Genomic DNA, 19,932 nt, shown 5'->3' on the forward strand with positions numbered 1-19,932 from the left:
CGCTCCTGAACCAAGGGACACCATTTGTAAACGTGTCCCTAAGGAAGGAACAGAAATGATACAAAGGGTTGCTTCCTAATACACGTAATAATGTATGTTTAACAAGCAATAGAGAATGCATGCTTCAGCTATTTTACCATTTGTCTGTTCTTCAATAGGTTTTTCCCCATTAACAGCACAAGGACAAGGTCTTTTGCAGAGTTATTTTTCTAATAAAACATAAATAAGAGAAATTTTTGCATCATGTCACACAGCAATTTAGAACTAATTCCAGGGTTGCCTGGATAAAACTATGGTTCAAAGAGTGACCGTATGACAGACCAAGGGCTACAGTGATTTCTCTTAAGGAAATTACTAATGTTATTTAATTGCTTTTTATTTTCCCCCTGAAGAATCATTCCACAAGCATTTAAAACCCACATATATCTGTCACATGGGTCCTTTAAAGAGACCAAGCTTTCCATTAAATAGGGTTCCTCTCCTAATACTGTCTCCTTAAATTACCAAGATCAACCAATGAATATTTACGTTCCCTGGAAGATTTGTGACTGTGCGCAGGATTTTTTTTAATTAGCTAATTTAACAGGTGACTGGCATAGATCTGAGAAATGCTTCCCGCCATCCACCCCATTTCCAACTCAATCATTGACCTTAGAAAGTTACTTCCCTTCTCCATTCATTTCCCTACAAAAATCCAGGCTAAGGCTGAGCCCTCAGACAATTCAGACAAGATTAATGGATGCACTTTACAATCCCACCCCCCACCCCCAGAAAATAGGGGCTAAAAATACATAAAATGCCAGTATAATTCGGGCCTACAACCAGGACTTTTGTAATTTAAAAATATTTCTCTTAACAAGACCAACTCTCCCCCTTGGTTTCCTTCCTTACCAGAGCACCCAAAAGACCAAATCCAAAGCTTACTCAAAATGGGATGATAAAGCATACAGTAAAGAGGTGAAAGAGGATTAAAGTTAGCAGCTCTGTTCACAATGATCAAATGGTGGAAACAAATCAAATTCTGTGCATTGATGAATAGGTAAACAAAATACGGTTTCTATCCATAAAATGGAATATTATTCAGCCATAAAAAGGAATGGAGTGCTGACACAAGCTACAATGTGATGAATCTTGAAAACATGATGCTAAGTGGAACAAGCCAGACACAAAAGGCCATATACTGTATAATTACCTTTATATAAAATATCCAGAATAGACAAATCCATAGGGACAGAAAGCTGATTAGTGGTTGCCAGGGGCTGGGTGGGGGGAGGGGGAATGGGGAGTGACCCCTAATGGGAATGGGGTTTCTTTTGGGAGTGATAAAAATATCTTGGAATTTAGAAAGAGGTGATGCTTGCACAACATTCTGAATATACTAAATATCACTGAATTCATACTTCAAAATGGTTAGTTTTATGCTAGGTGAATTTTACTTCAATTTTTAAAAAGTGTGTATGTGTGTGTGTATATATACACATATATATACTTTTTTTTTTTCTTTTCATCAGTCATCCTTTAAGAGTGATCTTAGTTCCTATTCCTAAAAGGTAACCTGGTTAGGAAATGTAGCCCCTAAGTCCTGGAGCAGGTTGAAATTAACCAAACCAAAGTGATAGTTGAATCACCTCTTAAATGAGCTGCTAACAGTCACTGTGGGGATCTGATGGGCTCTGACTGCACTTGAAAGCCTTTCACTCAGGGACACCTGACAAATGCAAATACACACAGGTTGGTATGGTCAGCAGTAGGGATGGGGGGAACAGACACACACACACTCATACACACTTTGGCTGTTCCCAAGGAACTCTCTTCATTTACATTCTTGCTTTCCTTTAAAAATGGCTCATCTCCAGCAGGCCAATTTGCCTCTAAAAGCCCCCTGGGTCTATGAAAATTCACGAGTTTACCATGACACTCAAAATAGAAAAAGTCTGACAAAACTCATCTGTCACCATTTTAAGCAGCCATTATACCAACTCCTTAGTTTGAAAATTGGTATTTAAAGGGAAAGAATTAAGCCTGTGTGCCGCCTTATCAGGAGGAACTGTATTTAAGGGTAGCTCCAATTGATGAGGGAAAGCTCTACAGAAAAAACTTCAAAGCTTCATTTTCTTCTTCTTCTTCTTCTTTTTTTTTTTTTTGTCTGTGGGATCTTAGTTCCCCCACCAGGGATTGAACCCGCGCACCCTGCAATAGAAGTGGGGAGTCTTAACCAATGGACCGCCAGGGAAGTCCCAAAGCTTCATTTTCATCTCCTGATAAAATTATTCATACAGGAAAGAATGATAACATAAAGAATGGTAGAGGGAAGCACGGGCGCCACGTATTCCCTTCCAGATTATGCTCTGGAGGAAAAGAGGGATGAACATAACTGAATAATGGGGGAATAATCAGACCACCATCACCTTAATCCATGATATTTAACTTCAATCTAACCAAGCCTTTAGACCTAGTTTCCAATTTACAGAAATTACAAGAGACAGCGAAAAAGCTAAATGACACCACAAGAAAGCAATCAGACAAATGCATAAAGTGAGATATTCTTCAGGACATGGTTCCATCTTCCCTACCAATCAATATCCTGAAAAGGTCAAGATTAAAAGAGAGAATGAAGAACCTGGATTGGATCCTGGTTGGGACAAAGTAGCTGTAAAAGATAATTTATATGACCCAGCATTAGGAGGAATTGTCAGTTTTGCTAGGTGTAATAATGTTATTTCAGGTATGGAGAAAAATATTCTTCTTTTTCTGAGATGCAAACCTAAGCATTTAGGGGTGGAATTGTCATGACGTCTGTAATTCTCTAAAGAATACTTCAGCATAAAAAATTAAGTTAGTTAAAAAGAAATAACATACCCATTAGGATGGCTATGATCAGAAAACAAACAAACAAACAAAAAACAGAAAATAACAATAGCAAGCATGTGGAGAAACTGGAACCCTTGTGTATTATTGATGGGAATATAAATTGATACAGCCGCTGTGGAAAACAGTATGGCAGCTCCTCAAATAATTAAACATATAATTATTCTATGATTCCAGCAATTTCATTTCTGGGTATGTACCCAAAAGAATTGAAAATGAGGACTTGAAAAGAGTTTTATACACCCATGTTCACAGCAGCATTATTTATAATAGCCAAAGGTGGAAGCAACCGAAGTGTCCAATGACAGATGAATGGTTAAATAAAATGTGGTGTATACATACAATGGAATACCATTCAGCTTTAAAAAGGAAGGAGAGGTTTTCCTGGTGACGCAGTGGTGGAGAATCTGCCTCCTAATGCAGGGGACACGGGTTCGAGCCCTGGTCTGGGAGGATCCCACATGCCGTGGAGCAACTGGGCCCGTGAGCCACAGCTACTGAGCCTGCGCGTCTGGAGCCTGTGCTCCGCAACAAGAGAGGCCGCGATAGTGAGAGGCCCGTGCACCGTGATGAAGAGTGGCCCCTGCCTGCCACAACTAGAGAACACCCTCGCACAGAAACGAAGACCCAACACAGCAAAAATAAATTAATTAATTAATAAACTCCTACCCCCAACATCTTCTTTAAAAAAAAAAAAAAGTAAAAAGGAAGGAGATTCTGGCGCAAGCTACAATATGGATGAACCTTGAGGACATTATATTAAGTGAAATGAGCCAGTCACAAAAAGACAAATACTGTATGATCCCACTTATATGAGGTACCTAGAAGAGTCAAATTCACAGAGACAAACAGCAGAATAGAAGTTACCAGGGGCTGGAAAAAGGGGGAATGGGGAGTTAGTGTTTAAGGGATTAAGAGTTCCCGTTTCAGATGATGAAAAAGTTCTGGAGACTGATGGTGGTGATGGTTGTACAACAATGTGAATGTACTCAATGCCACTGAATGGTTAAAATAGTCAATTTTATGTTATATATCTTTCCCCACAATTTAAAAAGATGTGATAAAAGATAAAATAAAAAGATGGACCTAGGCTTCCCTGGTGGCGCAGTGGTTGAGAGTCCGCCTGCCGATGCAGGGGACACGGGTTCCGGGAAGATCCCACGTGCCGCGGAGCGGCTGGGCCCGTGAGCCATGGCCACTGAGCCTGCGTGTCCGGAGCCTGTGCTCCGCAGCGGGAGAGGCCACAACAGTGAGAGGCCCGCGTACGGGGTGGTGGTGGGAGGGGGGAATGGACCTAAAGATTACCATACTAAGTGAAGTAAGTCAAACAGAAAGACAAATATCACATGATATCACTTATATGTGGAATCTAAAAAATGATACAAATGAACTTATTTACAAAACAGAAACAGACTCACAGACATAGATAACAAACTTATGTTTACCAAAGGGGAAAGGAGGGTGGAGAGATAAATTAGGAGAGGAGTTTGGGATAAGCAGATACAAACTACTATATATAAACAAAAAACAAGGTCCTACTGTATAGCACAGAGAACTATATTCAATATCTTATAATAACCTATAATGGGAAAGAATCTGAAAATTATATAATATTTATATATATAAAACTGAATCCCTTTGCTGCACAACAGAAACTAACACAACACTGTAAATCAACTATACTGCCATTTAAATAAATAAATAAATAACAAATAATAAAGAAATCAAAGAAACAACACCCTCCCGCAGAAGAATCAATCAATTGGGAACATTCAAATCAACCAGCTTCCTCAGGGCAGTCCCCAACCCAGCCCCTCCTGCCATCTTGTACCATAAACATTAACTAGGAGAGAAATGAATCTAAATAACAACAACAACAAAATCAATCTTATAAGTGAGACTATCTCTTCACTCCTGCAAAGTGCTTTGCTGTTTAGTCCTTTACATTCATTGGTGGAGAAGTTCAGTGGTTTAGAGCAGGTTTTACTATTGCTTTCACTTCCCACCTACTTTCTTTGCGTATAAAGTTCCCCTTGTCCCAATAAATATACTTCCCCTTCCCACCTTTGCAAACAAGAATCAAACTTAAATAATGCAAATGTTTCACCTGTGTTCACATAATTGTGCCCCTTTTTTCTCTAGATCACCCAAATATGGGAAGCAGCAGATTATCTCACAACATCATTTGGTTGCACACATATCCACTGTCCTAACAAAGCCAAATTAGAGAGGCAGGGTAGTGAGTGTGGCGGGGAGAACATGACAACTTATTCCCAATGTCAATGATCAAGTATTCTCCTTTAAAATAGGAAATATACAATGGCATTTGACAAAAAGAAAATTTTGAAGGATAGACCATTGTTCCAGAAATATAACCATGATAATGGCAAGCAATCACTTACAGTGCCTGCTTGGCTTTCTAATTACTGCACCAAAGGCAGGAGCCCTCAATATCTCAACTGCTTTCCAAAAATTTGTCTTTGGCATTATTAACACAGACAGCCGAGCAGGTTATCAGACTAAGAAAGAAATCCTGGGCTGCAGACTTTAATTACAGGTTATTTCAGCTGAACGCTGTCTTAAAGTTCCAATAAAGTGGTTCTAAAATGATACAGATGATGGCTGAAAAATTCCAGGTGAGAGATAAGATCTTTTTAAGTCAGGAGGATAAAGGGAGATGCCTAAATGTGAGGGACAAAAGGGTCCAGGGACTACCAAGAGCCCTTCTTAGTTCTCTTCTATTTACCGTTCTTTTAACAGTTGGCTGGGACTGGGACACACAAATTAAAGTAAGGAGAGAAACTTATTCTCACCAACGAGATGACTCAGAGGCATTTGCAGAGCAGGTGAAAGAGGACAAACAGAATGAACTGATGAATACAACTTCATCTTTTAGAAGCTCTGGGGAAACTTTGCTATCAAGCTCATTCATTCAATAAACATTTTCTGGGAGCAATCTTGCATGACAGGATACAAAAATGGATAAAGAAAAAATTAATAAGATGAGCTGCCATCTCAAGAAGATAACGGAAGCTTAACACAGATATGCAACAAAATGCAGAGTAGAATGTGGATGTCCAGCAGAGGGAGAAATGGGGTAAGTCTATCTACCAGTCAGGATCTTGACAGGAAATGGATGGCATCCTGGCACCCTCACACCAGGTCATGGAGGGGAGTTTAACAGAGGCTCAATTTGCAGAGTACAAGTGGGGTTAACGGAAGCCAGCAAGGCATGGTGATGCATCCCAAGCCTGAGGACAGTGATGAGCCATTACCTCCCTTTGTTACCAGAAATTCAGAGAGAAAAGCTGGAGAAGGACAAGAAATAGGAGCCGTGGTCCCCAATGGAAGGAGACAGCCAACCTGCAATGATCCCATAGGGAGAAAGCTGGGGGAATAAATACCCCAGCCTCTCTCTCCTCCTGTCTTCCCATCTCCTGCTGGTACCTCCCTCCCTAGGCTGAGCCCAACCAAAAGCCAGAGATGCAAGGAATCTCTTTGATGCAGCCCGCACAGAAGGTTTGAGGAGCCTGGAGAGGATCTGGAGGCACAGCTAGAAGACATCCAGCTCAGGAGGCTTCCTGGCAAAGAAGGAACTAGGTTGGGCCTCGAGACGGAGAGAATTCGTATGTGGCAAAATAAGATGGGCATTCCCAGAAGAACAGTATAAGCTAAGGAGAAGACTGTCAAGAAGATGGAAAATATGGAGTAATTCAGTTCCCCTGCAATGTAGAGAAGAGAAGCCAGCACGAGATTCTAAGGCAGAGCGACATCTGGGGTCATGGGACCTCAAGGCCAGGGTAAGTATTTGGGAGATGACTTTAAAGAAGATGGAGGGACTTCCCTGGTGGCGCAGCGGTTAAGAATCCGCCTGACAATGCAGGGTACAAGCGTTTGTGCCCTGGTCCAGGAAGATCCCACATGTCGCAGAGCAACTAAGCCCGTGCACCACAACTACTGAGCCCGCGTGCTGCAACTACTGAAGCCCGTGCATCTAGAGCCCGTGCTCCGCAACAAGAGAAGCCACCGCAAAGAGATGCCCACGCACCACAACGAAGAGTAGCCCCCACTCGCCGCAACTAGAGAAAGCCCGTGCACAGCAATGAAGACCCAACCCAGCCAAAAATAAAAATAAATAATTTTTTTAAAAAATAAAGAAGATGGAGAGTCACTGAAGGTGTGACAAGTTTACAGGCTGAATTGTCTGCCCCAAAATTCACATGATGAAGTCCTACCCCCCCACCAACACCTCGGAACGTGACCATATTTAGACACAGGGTCTTTTTTTTTTTTTTTTTTTGGTTGCATTGGGTCTTCGTTGCTGCGCGCAGGCTTTCTCTAGTTGCGGCGAGCGGGAGCTACTCTTCGGTGCATTGCATGGGCTTCACACTGCAATGGCTTCTCTGGTTGCGGAGCATGGGCTCCAGGCACCTAGGGTTCAGTAGTTGTGGTGCTCAGGCTCAGTAGTTGTGGCGCACGGGCTTAGTTGCTCCACAGTATGTGGGATCTTCCTGGACCAGGGCTCGAACCCGTGTCTCCTGCATTGGCAGGCGGATTTCTAACCACTGCACCACTAGGGAAGCCCCTACACACAGGGTCTTTACAGAGATGATCAAGTCAAAATGACGTCATTAGGGCCCTAATCCAATATGACTGGTGTCCTTATAAAAAGAGGAAATTTGGACACAGGCACATACAGAAGGAAGACAATGCAAAGACACAGGTAGAAGACGGTTAAGACTCTATCTACAAAAAGCCATCAGGGGACTTCCCTGTTGGTGCAGTGGTTAAGAATCTGCCTGCCAACACAGGGGACACGGGTTCGAGCCCTGGTCCGGGAAGATCCCACATGCCACGGAGCAACTAAGCCCATGTGCCACAACTACTGAGCCCGCGTGCCACAACTACTGAGCCCGCATCCCACAACTACTGAAGCCCACGCACTTAGAGTCCATGTTCCGCAACAAGAGAAGCCACCGCAATGAGAAGCCCTCGCACCACAACAAAGAGTAGCCCCAGCTCACCACAACTAGAGAAATCCTGCGCACAGCAACAAAGACCCAATGCAGCCAAAAATAAATAAATGAATTTATTTTAAAAAAAAGCCATCAGGGAAGGTTACTGTTCTCTCCTGCCTGGATCTCATGTGTGGTGACTCTACAAACTTCCACTTTCTGGCTTCAGTTCACACCACTGAAAAAAGGGGGGCCCTGATGGGATCCTTGTCATATGGTTCAGACACTAAGGATTTTGGAATCCAAGCTCAAATAACTGGTCAGACCTGGGTCTCAGCTTGTAAGAAACCGTGGCATCCCTTGACCGCCAACAATCTTCTTTCAATGGGATTTTTCTGTTGCTGATGTTGGAGAGAACATTACCCAGAATTGAGCAGACCATCTTTTGTGGGTATTCTTTGATCAGGGGTTTCTGCTGCCTACACTCCTGGGAAACTGCCGGCTTCCAAACTCCACAAATGACTTAGCTGTCACTTCAGGAAGCCCTGGGGATTCCAGACAGGGTCCCAGACTGTTGTCTGCTCCCCTCACTACACCCTCCCCGCTGTCCACTCTCTGCTATCCTGGCCCTGTGGTCCCTGCTGTCGGCCTCCCCCAACCTGTTGAGCATCTCCTGTTCCCGTTCTCCCACCAGCCTCTCACGAGGCCTCTTTCAGCACATTCTAAGACAACAGTTACCCTCCTGCTCACAGGCCTAGGACTTCTCCCTCGGATAGAGTGTGGAGGACCTAAAGGAGAAACACTTTCTTAAACCAGCCCCATCGCAGGAAACGCCAGCTGTGACTACTTCCGCGAAATTAAGCCATTCAGGAGGCCCTTACTTGAGATTCAGTGTTTGTCCCAGCCAATAATAATTTAGGGATAGGAAATGACTCTAAACCAATCACCTCCTTCTGATCCATCTCCTCCTTCAGTGTCTTCTATTTCTGCCTTCTGGGTGAGCAGATTCAGGATTACTGTTTACTTATAAACCATAATTATGAAAAAGTATAATTGCTATCACTGACTGATAGGCTACTATAGAGGTATTTTACAGAGCCTCTCACAGCGAACTTGTAAGAAAGGCACTATCGGCCCTTTTTACAGATGAATAAACTAAGCCTCAGACTTGCCCACGACCACACGACTAGTAAGTGGCCGAGCCAAGAGTCAATCTCCAGGTGCATCTGACCCCAGAGTTCACCCTAGTTGTGCATGAGAATTACCTGTGAAGCATTTAGAAAGTGCAGATTCCCAGGTCCCACCCACCCCTACTGAATCAGAGTGTCTCAGTAGGGCCCAGGAAACTGTATTAAAAAAAAAAAACAGGGGCTTCCCTGGTGGCGCAGCGGTTGAGAGTCCGCCTGCCGATGCCGGGGACACGGGTTCGTGCCCCGGTCCGGGAAGATCCCACATGCTGCGGAGCGGCTGGGCCCATGGCCACTGAGCCTGCGCATCCGGAGGCTGTGCTCTGCAACGGGAGATGCCACAACAGTGAGAGGCCCGCATACCGCAAAAAAAAAAAAAAAAAAACCAGAAACGTTCCCCAGGTGAAGCAGATGCCACCATCCTGAGGACTGGTCCTCGCTAGGCCACACTGCCTTTCTAGAAAATTATCTGGCCTTGAGGAGGCAACTATAAATGGCAGTCATCCTCCCTCCTCAACTGTACATCATCAGCTTAATTACTCGGGGGAGACAGGAGCTGGGAGCAGGGCAGAGTGGGAACAGGAAGTACATGGGGGCCTCTTTTACAGACTTATGTGCCTGTCCTTCAGGGAAAGGCTGCGTGTCACTCCCAGGGGACCCCAGACTTCTCAGGCCTCCCAGATCTGAATGACCAAGTGTGGAGGAAGGGGAAGAGAAACAAAGCAGAACTGAGGGTGACACAGACATCAGGTGTGTGTGTGTGACTTCCTCCTGTGGTTCCTGTGACGTCCCCGTGAGGGAGCTGATCCACTAACTGATGAAGAGGGCTGTCCCCATGTCCCCGTCAGGGTTCTTACTGGTATACTCTCCAGCCTCTCCGCTCTTCCACTCAGGAAAAACTGCCAATAATTGAAATTCAAGAGGCAGCCTGGTTTGGCCACTAGAGATTAAGAAGCAAATGCATCAACATGCTCGCTTTCCAGGAAAGCTTCATCTCACCTCCTTCCTCGGTTCCCTTCTCTGGGAACCAACCCACAAGCTGGCTGAGTACAAGCGTCTGGCTGGTGGGCAGAAGGTCAACTTGCTAATAAGGCTGAGGTCAGAAGTCGGGCCTCAAAGAAGTTCAGTTCCCTCAGCTTGGTTCTAAGGTCACAGACAGGCCCCCAAATCCTACCACTTGGTCATAAAAGGAAGGGGCCAGAGTACAGACGGATCAAAACAAATCCATCACTACTGGGGAAAACGGCCAATCAGGGGAACTGTGACAGAGGGTGATTCAGTAGCATCTTTGATTTGAAAGACACCACATCAGAAATGACCTCACGGCACCTAATCAGTTCCAGAAAGGGACTTTCTTCTCCGGGAGGCAAGGTGGGAGATCAAAGCATTTCTTGCTAATCATCATTTAGCATTAATTGCTTAAGTAACCTGAGCCAGACCCAGTACCGATCCCGACTTTGCATCCTGACAGCCTCAATGAGCACCCTTGATCTTTCAACCCAACCTGCATCAAATTGGGAGGAAGCCGACTGCAAACCTGGGAATCAAGAGACCCCGGGCGGCCCAGGCAGTCAGTCGTTTACTTACTTCTTCCCTTCCTGTTAACTTTTTAACCCCACCAGCCAGGAAATGCATAAATATAGCAGCCAGCCTCCCCTCCCCCTGCCCTCCACCACGTTTCATTGAGTTCCTCAGGCGCAGGGACACATCTGGGGATGAACACCTTAGATTCACAAGCTGTGTGGCCCCAGGCTTACCAGCCTACCTCTCTGAGTCCCCAGTTTCAGCTGTATCATGAAGACAATCCTAACCCCCTCCCAGCCTCGATGTAAGAATTAAATAAAATCTAAAAACTGTTGCATACATTTAGAAGGAATACCCAGGGGGGTTTTGGTTATACTGGCAATAATTTATTTCTAGAGCTGAGTCGGGGCAGGGGGGAGTCATGGTATTCATTATTATGTTATTTATTCCTTTTTGTATAATTTATAATACATGTTATGGGCTTAAATTGTGTCCTCCCAAAATCCATATGTTGAAGTCTGAACCCCCAGCACCTCAGAATGTGACTGTATTTGGAGACAGGTCTTTAATGAGGTAACTAAGTTAAAATGGGGTCGTTAGGGTGAGCCCAAATTCAGTATGACTGGTGTCCTTATAAGAAGGGGAGATTAGGACACACACAAAGGGAAGACCGTGTGAAGACACAGAGACAACAGCCATCTACAAGCCAAGGAAAGAGTCCTCAGAAGAAATACATCCTGCCGGGCTTCCCTGGTGGCGCAGTGGTTAAGAATCTGCCTGCCAATTCAGGGGACATGGGTTCGAGCTCTGGTCCGGGAAGATACCACATGCCACAGAGCAACTAAGCCCATGTGCCACAACTACGGAGCCTGAGCTCTAGAGCCCACAAGCCACAACTACTGAGCCCACGTGCCACAACTACTGAGCCCACGTGCCACAACTACTGAAGCCCATGTGTCTAGAGCCCATGCTCCTCAACAAGAGAAGCCACCACAATGAGAAGCCTGCACACCGCAACGAAGAGTAGCCTCCGCTCGCCACAACTAGAGAAAGCCCACGCACAGCAACAAAGACCCAACACAGCCATAAATAAATAAATAAATAATTTTTTAAAAAAAAGACTCTTCAGCTCTATGAAAGAAAAAAAGAAAGAAGGAAGGGAGGAAGGGAGGAAGGGAGGGAGGGAGGGAGGGAGGAAAGGAAGGAAGGAAGGAAGGAAGGAAGGAAGGAAGGAAGGAAGGAAGAAAGAAAGAAAGAAAGAAAGAAAGAAAGAAAGAAAGAAAGAAAGAAATACATCCTGCCAACTAACACCGTGATCTCAGACTTTTGGCCTCCAGACCGGTGAGAAAATTAATATTCTGTCATTTAAGCCACTCAGTCTGAGATACGTTGTCACAGCGGCCCTTGCAAACTCATACAATAAACTTCAAATAATTTATAGAAAACTAACTAAATTAAAAAGAAAATGATTGTGCTTGCATGGCGCTAATCAAAAAGACAGATAGGGCTTCCCTGGTGGCGCAGTGGTTGAGAATCTGCCTGCTAATGCAGGAGACACAGGTTCAAGCCCTGGTCTAGGAGGATCCCGCATGCCCCGGAGCGGCTGGGCCTGTGAGCCACAAGTACTGAGCCTGCACGTCTGGAGCCTGTGCTCCCCAGCGAGAGAGGCCGCAATAGTGAAGAGTAGCCCCCACTTGCCACAACTGGAGAAAGCCCTCGCACAGAAACAAAGACCCAACACAGCAAAAATAAATTAATTAGTAATTTTAAAAAAAAGAATAAGGTATTTGAATGCAGAGAATGTGCTTTTGAAAAAAAAAAGAAAGACAGATAATAGGTGTTGGCAAAGATGTGGAGAAGTCTGGAACTCTTATAATTGCTGGGAGAAATAGAAAATGCTGCAGCCACTTTGAGAAACAGGCAGTTCCTCAAAAACTTCAATGTAGAGCTACCATCTGACTAGTCAATTCTATGCCTAGGTTTCTACCCAAGAGAAATGAAAACATATGTTCACATAAAAACCTGTACATGAATGTTCATAGCATCATCAATCACAATAGCCAAAAGGTAGAAACAGCCCAAATGCCCATTGACAGATGAATGACTAAACAGACTGTGGTGTATCCATACAGTGGAATATTATTCAACCCTATAAAGGCATGAAATACTGAAAGATATATAACTTGGATGAACCTTGAAAACGTTCTTCTAAGTGAAAGAAGTCAGTCACAAAAGGCCACATACTGTACAATTCTATTTATATGAAATGTCCAGAATAGGCAAATCCATGGAGACAAAGTTTCCAGCAGCTGGGGGAGGCGCGGCTTGGGGGAGTGGGAACTGACCGCTAATGGGGCTTCTTTTAAGGGGGTATGAAAACGTTCCAAAATTAGACTGTGGTGTTGGTTGCACAACTCTAAATATTTTCAACATACTAAAAACATTTCATTGTACACTTTAAGTGGGAGAACTGTAAGGTATGTGAGTTCTATTTGTTTCATTATAAGGTGTTTAAAAAAAAAGCCTGGCACCCCACAAGCACTGTTAAACGTCAAAGGCTCTTACTTCTCCCTCCCCCACTCTTTCCCAACCAGCCTAAGGGCTCCAATTTCTCCCACCAGTGTTGATACCATCCACGCCCAACTTATGTACAGACCAGTGCTTATAAACCAGTCCTCCAAGGGAATCTTAAATAAGGGCTACTCCCACCAGAAGCCAGCTTCCTGTTTCCAGGCCTTGGGAGGAGAAGGGGCAGAGCTTTCTTTTTTTAAAAAAAATGCCTAGAAGCCCCTGAGGAGTGGGCTAAGTGACTCCAGACAGGGCACATTTGTGGTCCTGAAGTGATTTCCCCCAGAGGCTGGTTTGGACCCCTCCATTAATTCTGAGACTACAGTGAGTAGTGGCAAGTGTGTTTCTTTAAAAGCCCATGCTCTCAGATGTAGAGAACAAACGTATGGACACCAAGTGGGGAAAGTGGCGGGGGGAAGGGTAGGGGGATGAACTGGGACACTGGGATTGACATGTATATACTAATATGTATAAAATGGATGACTAAGAAGAACCTGCTGTATAAAAAAATAAATAAAATTTAAATTAAAAAAAAAAAAGCCAAGCCCATGCCCTCTATAAACCCTAATCCGTCCTGTGGAGCAATTCCTCAGCTAGGAGGGAAGCAGGCGGTAGCAAGGCAAAGCCACCGTTTCCTCTGCAGGTTCAAAGCAGCCATGGGACCTGGCTGGGCTATTTCAAGTTGCTGTGTCTGCAAGCATGGTTTGTGGTCTGATAAATGACATTTATTTATGGCCCATGTAGGGGGAAGTCAACTCTAGAACCCCACTCAACAACCACAGATTGGGGAGCTAAAGGCAGATGTGCAGGCAACTCCTTTTCATTCGTATGGCCACCTCAGTTCCCACTAAGTTTCAAAGAGAATTAGAATTCAATACCCACAAGTACTTTCCCCATTAACAATCCCACATTTAGGAATATACCCTAATGGGAGTTCCCTGGCGGTCCAGTGGTTAGGACTCGGTGCTGTCACTGCCGTGGCCCCGGGTTCAATCCCTTGTCAGAGAACTAAGATCCCACAAGCCGCACAGCGTGGCCAAGAAAAAGAATATACCCTAAGAAGATAATCAAACAAAAGTGAAATGAATAACCCAGAACACCACTGTCCTATAGAAATATAATGTGAGCCACATATGTACTTTAAAATTTTTTTGAAGCCACATTTTACTAGGTAAAAAGAAACAGGTGAAGTGAATATTAATAATCCATTTTGTTTAATATATCCAAAATTTGATCATTTCAACTAGGGTTGCCAGATTTAGCAAATAAAAATACAGCATGCCCCATTACATTTCAGATAAAGAACAAAAACTCTTTTTAGCATAAGTATATCACGTGCACTATATGGGATATACTTATAGTAAAAAAAGGTATCTGCTGTTTATCTGAAATTCAAATTAATTAATAAATTTATTTATTATTTATTTATTTTATGCCTGTGTTGGGTCTTTGTTGCCGCGCGGGGGCTTTCTCTAGTTACAGCGAGTGGGGGCTACTCTTCGTTGCAGTGCGCAGACTTCTCACTGTCATGGCTTCTCTTGTTGCGGAGCACAGGCTCTAGGCAAACGGACTTCAGTAGTTGTGGCACGTGGGTTCAGTAGTTGTGGCTCGTGGGCTCTAGAGCGCAGGCTCAGTAGTTGTGGTGCACGAGTTTAGTTGCTCTGCAGCATGTGGGATCTTCCCGGACCAGGGCTCAAACCGTGTCCCCTGCATTGGCAGGCGGATTCTTAACCACTGCAAGACCAGGGAAGCCCTGAAATTCAAATTTAAATGGGCTTCCTTTTCAAATCTGGCAACCCTAATTTCAACAGGCAATCAATATAAAAAATAAATTAAATTGGTATTGTGCACTGTTCTTTTTTGTACTAAGTCTTTGAAATCTATTGTGTATATTATACTGACAGCACCTCTCAATTTGGGCTTGCCTTATTTCAAGTGCTCAATAGCAATATATGACTAGTGGCTACCCTTTTGGACAGTAGAGATCTAGAAAGTTCCTCTCAGTGTTTTTTATAATAGTAAAAAAATCAGAAATTAGCAAAATACCCATCAACAGGAAGGCTGCTTAGGTTACAACTGACACTTAGAGCACTTACCATGAATCAGCCCTTGTCCTACGGACTCTGCATGCCTTATCTTGTTTAGTCCTCACAATGACCATTTGAAGTACGTACTGGTATAACCCCTTTTTACAAATGAGGAAAGTAAGGTTCTGGGAGCTTATATAACTTGCTCAAGAAAGTGGTGCAGCCGAGGTAGGGCACTGGTTGAAAGTTTGGTCTCTGCTGTTAGACTGACCTTTGCATCCTTGGCTCTGCCAAGTAACCTAACAAGTAACTTCGTCTTTTTAAGCTTCAGTTTCCTCATCTGTAAAAGAAATCACAAGTGTCTATCCCACAGGATTGCTGGAGTCTAAATAAGACAGGGGATGCAGAGCACTAGGCAAGGCAACCTGCCCCTGGTAAGTTCTCAGTGACGTCACTACTATTCTTCCCAGCATCTTTGTCCTTTCCTGTTTGATCAAATTTTTCATGGTGAGCATCAACCCTGTTTTCTTTTTTTGGCCACACTGCAAGGCATGTGGGATCTTAGTTCCCCTACCAGGGATCGAACCCGTGCCCCCTGCAGTGGAAGCGCGGAGTCCTAACCACTGGACCGCCAGGGAATTCCCCAGCATCAACCCATTTAGAAAGAGAAAAAAACTACTTTCAGAAGAGGAGAAAACAGCCCAAAAAGCAGCTAGAGGTCAAGGGAAGGAAATATAGAAGAAAGGAGGGGAGGAAAGGAAGAAAGGTGAGGCATCACTTCCCCAGTTTTCTGAGTGACCACCAGGGGGCAGTGCCTGCAGTTTCCACAGCTAGGGAAAATGATCCGTTTTAAAAAAAAAAAGTTGCAATGAACAACTCATCAACACCATTCATCTTAAATGGGGTGCCCTCTCCCAGGAATTTCCCCTGAAAGACTGCCAACATTCATCTTACAGGAGATGTGAAAAAGCAGTGGATTTATGGTCTCCCAGCTGTGAGCGATCTGTGTCTTACCTTTGGAGTCTTCTTTGGCCAAGTGACTACGGGAACCCCAGTGATGGCCAGACTGGGGTCGTCATCCACGTGCTCCTTCAGGACATTCTGTGGTGAAACAAAGCAGCCATATTAGCCTAGGGTAGAGGGGATGTCTCTGAAGGGGGCTGGAGGCTGCACCTTACCCAGCAGAGTCTCTGCAGAGTCACTGCCTGTCCCCCCAACTCCACCAATACCCACACACTCAATAGAAACCAAGCAGCCAGGCTTCCCCAGCATCCACAAAACACAGAACATCCCCTTCTCCAAAAAAATTTTTAAAAGCAAATCACATACCTCCCTATGACTTGCATGAATGTATCACTCACTGATCATACTTTTGACACCAAACATTGGTCCAGAGCTCCAGGGACTCTCATGGACCCAACCTCATTTAATCCTTACCAAGTCCTCTCGGAGGGGGCTGGGCAGTGACCCAACTGATCCTCTAATGTACACAATTCAGCTACGTACTCAGAGAAACAAAAGCAACCACGAGGTCTCACCCATGAGCCCTGCCTCTGGTTTTCCATCAGTCGGCAAGCCATGTGTATTCTCATCCTGGTGTGTAAAGACATGTCATTGTTTTTTGTATCAAGGGCCCTAAACACAAGTAGATACTCAATCTGCTCTGACTAAGCTTGGAGTCTGCTAGCCATGTGCTGGCAGAAAAATGGGCTGTGATGGACATACTGCCAGACTGTGTGAGGGTCTCCCACACAGGCACTTGGTGTTCACTCCTTTGCGGGTGGTTTCAAGGTTTTTCAGGGTAATCCTGACTCTACCAGATTTTGGCCTTGTGTGCTGCTAACTTTAGAATCTCATCAAGGTGTAAGATGTCACTCCACTGAATCATCCCTAACTTATTGGTGAGGCAACCAAGGTTCAGAAATGCTCAAAGGACTTTGATGCCGCCCCAGACCAGGAGGACAGAGCCCCTGAACCCTGCTCTCTGGCACCAGACTACCTGCCGCATGACCATGTCACACATGGGTTTTTTGGCTGCACCCACAGCATGCCATAAAAAGGTGTTTAGGGATGGACACAGATGTGTTACTGGCCTATTCGTTACTGGCCTACCTCGACCATTAATTTTTGGATTGTACAAAACATTCCTGCAGAGACATTTAAGAACAGAGTAAGTTGCACAGTAGCACTTAACAGGAAGAGCAGAAGAGCTCAGAAGATAAAGGTAGGTGAAGATGATTTTAACTCACTTTCCCAAATCTTCACCAGAAAGAATCTAACTCACTTCTAACTTATCTACTTATTTTCCTACTTTTATGATCATCATTTGGTTGCCCGATTTTTCAAAATGTTGGGACTTCCCTGGCGGTCCAGTGGTTAAGACTCCACACATCCACTGCAGGTGGCACAGGCTTGATCCCTGGTCAGGGAACTAAGATCCCACAAGCTGTGCGGCAGCAAAAATAAATAAATACGTAAAAATAAAAAGTAAAATAAATAATTTTTTAAAATAAATAAATAAAATTTTTTAAAACGTGCCTATTACCTCAAACCCACCTGAACAACTCCTTCCTCTCCCCACAGAAGGGGGCCAACAACACCGTGGTCAACAGTTTGGCCTCTGGGGGTGCCTGGGTTCAATTCTCAGCATGTACAACCTTCTCCAAGTCCCAGAGTCAATGTCAATGATTTATAAATGCTATCTATAAAATGTCTTGGTTCACTGCCATATCCCCAGCTTCCCACAATGACTAACCTACAGTAAGTCTCCAGTAAATAACTTAAATAAATAAATAAATAAAGCCACAAATCCCCGAAGAGGGACTCTACAAAATGCCTAACCCGTACACCTTAAATCTGTCCAGGGAGACAAAAACAAGCAAACTCTGAGAAACTATCACAGACAAAAGGAGGAAGAAAGGACATTAGGTAAAAATTGAGGAAATGTGAATAAACGATAGCCTTTAGTTAACAATAATGTATCAGTATTTGTTCATTAGAAGTAACAAACGCAGGGCCTTCCCTAATGGTGCAGTAGTTAAGAATACGCCTGCCAATGCAGGGGACACGGGTTCGATCTGGGAAGATCCCACATACCGCAGAGCAACTAAGCCCATGCGCCACAACTACTGAGCCTGCGCTCTAGAGCCCGTGAGCCACAACTACTGAGCTCAAGTGCCACAACTACTGAAGCTTGCGCTCTAGAGCCCTGCTCCGCAGTAAGAGAAGCCACCGCAATGAGAAGCCCACGCACCACAACGAAGAGTAGCCCCTGCTCACCACAACTAGATAAAGCCCATGCAGAGTAACGAAGACCCAATGCAGCGAAAAATAAATAAATAAATAAATTTATATATATATATATAAAAAAAGTAATAAATGCATGCTATTATCATAGGATGTTAATAACAGGGGAAACTGAGTGTGGGGGTTATGTGGAAACTCTGTACTATCTGCAGAATTTTTCTGAAAATATAAAACTGTTTTAAAACATAAAGTCTATTAATAAAAAATAATTTTTAAAATGCCTATCAGACAGTAGAAACAGCTACAATAAAGGAAAACAGGATTGTTAGGTTGCCAATTTTTCTAACACCTATGCAGCATATTTTAAAAGAAATACAGGGCTTCCCTGGTGGCACAGTGGTTGAGAGTCCACCTGCTGATGCAGGGGACGCGGGTTCCTGCCCCGGTCCGGGAAGATCCCACGTGCCGCGGAGCGGCTGGGCCCGTGAGCCATGGCCGCTGAGCCTGCGCATCCGGAGCCTATGCTCCGCAACGAAAGAGGCCACAACAGTGAGAGGTCCGCGTACCGCAAAAAAAAAAAAAGAAATACAACAGAAAGGAAACAAGTATACAGACAAAATGCAACTCAGGTGTGGAATTCACATGGAGTGTATGAGGCAACCAAAGGCTGGGAGCATTGGCAACGATCGCTCCCTGGATCGTGCCTGGAGGAAGAAATATTTCATCACTGACATTGTTTAGAATTGCCAGTTCCTGATGATGACAAAATCAAACCAACTTTTTATCAGCTTTGTTCTTTCATTATTGTTTTCACATGCACTGCGGACATTGTACCTCTCACAACTTGCACTTGAGTGGGTCATTCCCACGGCCCTCTACCCACCTGGTCACCACTCGGGGTAGGTGAGACTAGCCAGGTGAGGGGTAACTGTCAACGTCAGGAGGAGAGCAGGCACATGTTCTGTTGAATGAACGTATGAGAGTAAGAAGTACTGAGTGCTTGCTTTGTGGCCGGTACCGTACTAAATATTTCATATCTACGCTCTCACCCAATCCTCCTGACCACCCTGTGGGATGAACTATCATCATTTCCACAGTGCAGATGAGAAAAGCAGGGCTTAAGGGATGAAGGGAATTGTCCAAGACCACTCCGCCAGTAAGGGGTGAAGACTCTTTAACGACTGCATCATTCGGCCCATCTCTGAAAAAGGGAAGGGAGCCGTGTTCATATCAACACTGTTCACAGCAGCAAAACAGGGCACTTCCCTGGTGGTCCGGCGGTTAAGATTTCACCTTCCAGTGCAGGGGGTGTGGGTTCGATCCCTGGTTAAGGAGCTAAGATCCCGCATGCCTCATGGCCAAAAGACCAAAACATAAAACAGAAGCAATAATGTAACAAGTTCAATAAAGACGTTAAAAATGGTCCACATCAAAAAAAATTAAAAGAAAAACAAAAACCAGCCAAACGGTAGGAACAACTCAAGTGTCCACCGATGGATGAATGGATAAATAATATGTATAATATACATACCATGGAATATTATTTAGCCTGAAAAA

General features: G+C 44.3%; 1 protein-coding gene across 19 annotated transcripts in view; it reads right to left on the reverse strand.

Annotated features, from left to right (window-relative positions):
• Positions 1 to 19,932, reverse strand: part of KDM2B (lysine demethylase 2B) — a 122,075-nt gene that overhangs the window by 34,535 nt on the left and 67,608 nt on the right. For all 19 annotated transcript variants that reach the window (XM_049698423.1, XM_049698431.1, XM_049698422.1 and 16 more), the window contains one exon: positions 16,144 to 16,230. In XM_049698423.1, coding sequence (XP_049554380.1) covers positions 16,144 to 16,230 — 87 coding nt within the window. The remainder of the gene's footprint in view (positions 1 to 16,143; positions 16,231 to 19,932) is intronic.

This window comes from Orcinus orca, chromosome 15 (assembly GCF_937001465.1).
Source record: "Orcinus orca chromosome 15, mOrcOrc1.1, whole genome shotgun sequence".
NCBI lineage: Eukaryota > Metazoa > Chordata > Mammalia > Artiodactyla > Delphinidae > Orcinus > Orcinus orca.